The 6,462-nt window shown below is 29.9% G+C and overlaps 1 protein-coding gene across 1 annotated transcript in view; it reads right to left on the bottom strand.

Annotated features, from left to right (window-relative positions):
• LOC106786210 (lachesin-like) overlaps positions 1-6,462 on the bottom strand; it is an 87,408-nt gene that overhangs the window by 22,433 nt on the left and 58,513 nt on the right. Inside the window, exon 4 of the mRNA XM_014747350.1 lies at positions 2,771-3,056. Coding sequence (XP_014602836.1) covers positions 2,771-3,056 — 286 coding nt within the window. The remainder of the gene's footprint in view (positions 1-2,770; positions 3,057-6,462) is intronic.

The following is a 6,462-nucleotide window of genomic DNA, read 5'->3' as shown; positions in this document are numbered from 1 at the left end:
CTCTCTCTCTCTCTCTCTCTAACTCTCGAAGGATGGAAGGAAAGAAGGAATTATTTTTCACTTGAAAACGACGACCTTACTGAAATTCGCGATGATTTTGCTCTGTCACAAGCGTAGATTCGAATCGATTCAACGAATCATTCCAGAATCCAGAAGGAAAATTAATATCCCGATATATTTATTCGTGTACGAGATTATTTCCATTCGAGATATATATATATTCATCGTGCTTTTTAAATCTACCGAGAAGAAAAATTTAACTGAATTCGAGATATTAGTTATGGGTCATGAAATAACTATTAAGAATAATTTTCCGATATTTCGAAAAATACGATATTAAATACTTAATAATATACCGTTTTGTTTTATATTTTCTTTTATTCCCTCCCCACCCCATGATCATAATATAAATTCGAATAAGAAATATTCTTATAATCAATACTTGTAATTTGTAATGAATAATTTTCATAATATTTTAACAATAAATGTAACAAATAAATATACGAGTATTTTAACAACACAGTATCGTTAAATAAAATATTTTTCATTTAAAATTCAAACATTATACTCGTAGTATGTATCATTTCTTTTCTATCGTTTTACATTTCGAATGAATATCATTTTTTTTGGATAATATATTAATATTATTTTTTTTCAAACAATTAATTCTATTGATAGAAAATAATCTCTCAGCATTATCAATATTATAATAATATAACCGTGTTATTATTAATTAAAATTGAAAATAAAACGAAACAAAATTTCGACTGTGATAAAACGAGATTGTCAAATAATTGACACGATATAATATATATTACAATATTTATTTTACAAAATATCTCCACGTAAATATGAATAATTAAATTAATAATGATTTTGAAATGATTACAATTTAAAATGATATTAATCATTTATATAAATCAATGTCGCCAATAGTAAGCCGTTATTATCCGATGTGGGAAAGCCGACTAACGATTTCATACAACCGGGTGAACAAATTACGCTCATATTCGCGGATAGTGGTAGAAAAATTGATCGCACCAAATTACCATACCATTTCTCGGCCCATGTAAGCTTTATATTACATAAAGGTACGTTAAAACTTACCGCAAACTTTGCACGCGATCTCTTCAATTCTTCACACTTTCGCGAAAGGAAACGTTCCTCTGCTCTCTCTCACTCTCTCTTTCTTTCTTTCTCTCTTTCTTTATGATCGGAACGATTATTTTAACGTTATACCGGGTGAAAGGTGTTTTCAAAAACATTCTACTCGAATAAACTCGATTACTATTGACGATACAAACAAATGTCTCCGATAAGAAAATTTACTTCATTTCCGTGACAATCATAATCCAAAGTTTAATAGTTTCCTTTTTTTTTTTTTTTTATTTCTAACATAATACTCCTAGAGAGTATTTTTTCATATAAATTCGCAGGTTTATCGTTTAATAGTATACGATTTCTATATGAATTAGGGTTGTATCAGAGTTTTCTATTTTACATACGAGAAATTCATATGAGTCTCTAATAATCAAAGGATATATTTCGTATTTTGTTGATATAATTATTTTATTTTATTTATTATCTAACGTGTAAAGAACGTTTTAAAAAAAAGAAATGATTTTACATTTATATATATTATTTAATATATAATATATAAGATAAAAATGTACGCGCATTAATGAGAATCGAGTTGTTCGTATAATTTGTTAGAATAGTTACACCCGTTATAAAGATCCATACAACTTAGGGGTGTCATAAATTAAAGGAGAAAAAGATTTCGATCTCTCATGGACGCGCGGTAAATTTAAAACGTCACGTAACTTTAAATACGTAACGAGATTGGGTGATTCGCAAATCGCGTATGTCGACTTTCTTATCAACGTTGACACGTAATTGGGAATAAAATATAAAATGTTTGAAAAAGAAAAAAAAAAAGAAACAGAAAAAGGAGAAAAAATATTGAAAAGAAATGAGAAGCCTTTTTCTATTTCTTTTTCTTTCTTCTTTTTTTTTTTTTCGTTCGAAAAGGATAAAGAATAAAAGTACGGACGACGTTCGTCGTTGCTTTATGAGTTAAAGGGCTCGAAAATGTGAAAGGAAAAAATAAAAGGAAAAGGAAAAGAAAGTTTAGGGTGATCGTACCGTTAGCTAGGGCGAACGCAAATGTTGGCAGAACTTATAAGACTTAAAAGAACGATCCGAAGGAGCGAATGACGAGCTACTTTACTGAAAGGTTCCTCCGTTTAACAAATCCCACAGCTTTCAAAAGTTACGGATTAAGGGGAAATACGATAGAAATACCATAGATTTAGACTGTAAGAAAAATTCAACGAACATTTTTTCCTATTACAGATATTTTTTTATTATGCTTTTTCTTGTTTTTCGTATTCTTTCGTTCAATTTTATATATTCAGATTTATTATTTAAAAATAATCAAAGAAAAAATAAAGAATAACAATAAAGAGTTAAGCAACTTGCAAAAATCCTTATTTCCAATACACAAAACAAACCACACATATATATATGTATATATATTTTATCTATACGCACCAGATAGATCACACTTTATTGTTTTCATTAAATAATAACTACCAGATGGAAATTTTCTTTATGCTTTGTAAAATGAAAATAGAAATAAATGTTTGTTCGGTTATAGGAAAAGATGGAAAGAAGATTAGCAAAAAAAAAAAAAACAAGAAATAGAATATAAATAAATAACTAAATAAATAAATAAATAAATAAATAGGAATGAAAGGATAGGTCTCACCGAGTATATCGACGCAACCCAACTCGGATTTCATTGGGCTGGTGTTGATCTGGCACATGTAACAGTCCCTGTCGGACTCCTTTAGTTGACGAATGTGCAAACGCCACGTGCCGTTGACGACTTCCTCCGTAGCTTGGCTACTTCCTGTCACACCGAAGGCGCCGGACGTACCACCGGACCCAGAATTACTGCCGGTCTCATGAGATATCGAGATACGTGCATTGTGTGTCACCGTTCTCGTGTGTACCGTCAAAACCGTCTGGTCCGAGGCTCGTAACCATGCAACCTGTACACACACAAAAAAAAACGAAAAAAGACAAGAAACATATTACGTAAAATCAAATTCCTCTCTGATTGAACGAAAATAAATTCTCGTTATATTTTTTCTATATATTTAAATCGCGTTCCAGAAAAATTTGAACGATTTTTAACGATGACGTAAAATGTAATAATTAACTTGAGATTTGTAAAAAAGTTTATTATTATTATTATTAGAATAATATACGTTAAATGATATAAATTGGAATATTATGTGTAAAAATGTTTCACCAATTACGTGGTATTTTCACGTTAATATACAGGATGAATCAAAAGTAGATGGATAGTATACTACAACAAGATAAGATTTATATTTTATTTTATACGACGTTCTTCGTCTCTTCTCTTTCTTTTTTTTTTTAAAGGGAGAGAAGGAAGATAAAATTTTCATTACTTTTACATCGTATTATTTTATAAAATAAAACGTCTCTCTAATATAGTCGACGTAATATAATAATTCTTAATACATTATTCATTTCAAATGTTATCCTCTATTAAATATAATCTGAAAATAAATCTTATTATTTACTTTATCCAATACTTGAATTTTTGACTCACTCTGTATATTACGAAATAGCCTCCATTTCGTTATACGCGTAATTTATTTTCTTCCCGTTTTCGTACATAGGGAGTGACGTTACGTGGTATACCGTGCTCGTCGAAATGTCCTCTTTACCACGTAGAATGCATTGCATTTCATGAATTCCTCTTTCTCTCTCTTTCTCTCTCTCCCTCTCTCTCTCTATCCTGTTTCCTTTTCATATATATATATATATATATATGTGTGTATGTATAAATGAAAAGTACACACACGTGTTTTGCCTTTTGGACTATGGTGCGTTGCATCGCGCGTTGCGGTAAATAGTAAACTGCACTGTGTGTATATGTACCGGGGTATTATATTATATTACAATGAGAAATTTTAAGCGACGGTATTACGTTCATACGACACATTGTACACACGGTACGTTGTAATGTTACCGTGCGTACAAGATCCGTGGGTTAACCGTAAGTGGCTAATGCGAAACTAGTGTGCAATGTATTTAGATTCAAAAGGATGAAATAATGAGTTAAAAAGGGTTCCAACAACTTTCCACCGTGTTATAATCTACTTTTTATTTTTCTTTCTTTTCTTTTTTTTTTTTTTTTTTTTTTTTTTTTTTTTTTTTTGCGTTTTGTTGTTAACAGAATAACTTCGAGTAAGTATATAAAAAAAAGAGAAAAAAGGAAAAACAATTAAATATATATATATTTAAATAGAAAAATAATTATCTTTAGATATTACACCATACTACTCGCGAACAGGTTACCATAATCTTTACTTTATCCTACTCGACCTATAGAAATTATATCACCCTATGGAAAAATTGTCAACGATATCAACGATACAAGTGAATTCATATATATATATATCAAAAATGATTGTGTTTTGATAATAGATTGAAAATAAATTGAATTTCTATTCGCAGTTTATTCGCGATTCGAAATATTTCAAAACTTTGTACTTGCATTGCAATGCAATAATACATTTTGATAAAGGTAAAGAAATACGTGACGAAATATTTCGAACGGAACCTAACCGTCGTCATACCTAACGATGTATAACATTTATCTTTACTTTTTATCGTAAAAATATTATCGAGAAAGGAATTTTTGATCAGGATAAATAACGGGGTAGCGTGTAATTGTTAACCTACTTTTTCGATGTACTTTTCGTGCATTCCTCTGAAAACGTGCTCAACGACCGCCCGTCTCTACCAATGGTGGTGGTGGTGGGGTGGAGAGAGGGGGAGGGGTTAGAGGGAGTTTCCTTTTTAATCGTACGTACATGTTGAGTTCATGTAAAATGCGGTCAGCAAACTTTTGTATGAATCTTTCGAAAACTGACAGACAACCGGCATATACCTTTTACGAAGCTCACGGCAGTCTCTTAATTAACGTTTTATCGTTACTTTTCGCGATTGCCAGCAAAAGAGGATAGGAGGAGGAAGAGGAAGAGGAAGAGAAGAAGAAGGTAGAAGTTAAGAGAGAGGAGAAGAGGGAAAACGAGGGTATCCCATTTATTTTAGCTAACGTAAAAGTTCCCAGACAGGGTTATACATCCGTGACAGTAATAATCTGCCAAACTCGATTTTCGGAGGACAGTTTTGCGTTTTGTCAGGATAACCCTTCCTCTCTCTCTCTCTCTCTCTCTCTCTCTCTCTTATTCACATCTCTACGATACCTCCTCTGTGATTTTTAAATAAAGAAAAAGAACAAGAAAATATATCTACATTTATATATTAAAATTTGTGTCAAATGAAATTTACTTTCGTATGATGATAGTTGTGAAACGCATTGATTAAATTATTGAAGAGAAGTTTAAACACCGAATAATCGTGAGTGAGAATATTATATTATTCATAGAAATTCATACGAATTTCATTATAATATAATGATATTTTAATATTATAAAATATAATATTTATTATATTGTTTGATAATATAATAATATATTTTATTAATATATTATTTGATCGCGCGTATGAAATTTTGTTATTATTATTATTATTATTATTATTATATAAAAATTGGATATAAAAATGGTGTTTATTATTTTTTTCTTTTCATATTAAATATAAAGTATTCGTTTTCTATCAAGGATGGGGATCATTTGTTATAAAAAAAAGCTTCATTTTTCAATTGATGATAAAATATATAACTATGATATATATATATAGATATATGAGTAAAAGCACATACACGTTGGGAAGGATCGATGTCGAATTCTCCTCGTAGCTTTTCCTGGAGTGTACGAAGCTCGCACGGATCTACGAACGCGATATTAAACTTGATAATAACATTTTCACTACCACAATAGCGTACTTCTATTATTATATCGTTACGTATCGTAACGGAGCACGACATTATGAGATAATAGCGTACCGAGATAACCAACTTGTGTAATATGAAAAAGCCATACCAAATTATCCTTCAATACAACACACGTTATAGAAACATATCGTAATACTTTTTTTTTTATTTATATTTGAAATGATTAAATGAGGACTTAACGAATCGATGATTCGAATTTTCCTCAAATTTTGTTAAACTTATATAAAAAGAACTTTTGATTGCTATAACTTTTTCTTTTTCTATTTGTCTACAGTTATGAGTAACTATAAAATCAAGATAAATTTTCTCGTCTTTGATGCCTTTACGTTTCAACCAAACGAACTATTTCATTTGGAAAATACACAGAAAAAGGGAAACGTAAATTTAACAAGATGTACGTATATTTCTAAATAAACACATTTTTTTTTGTGACTTTTTAGATTGGATATTATAACGATTTATATTTATTATATATTTCACTCGATAATATTTTATATATA

This window comes from Polistes canadensis, unplaced genomic scaffold (genome assembly GCF_001313835.1).
Source record: "Polistes canadensis isolate GaletaPanama2010 unplaced genomic scaffold, ASM131383v1 scaffold_68, whole genome shotgun sequence".
NCBI lineage: Eukaryota > Metazoa > Arthropoda > Insecta > Hymenoptera > Vespidae > Polistes > Polistes canadensis.
Note: the sequence above shows the minus strand (reverse complement) of the source record. Positions and strands in the feature narration are given on the sequence as shown.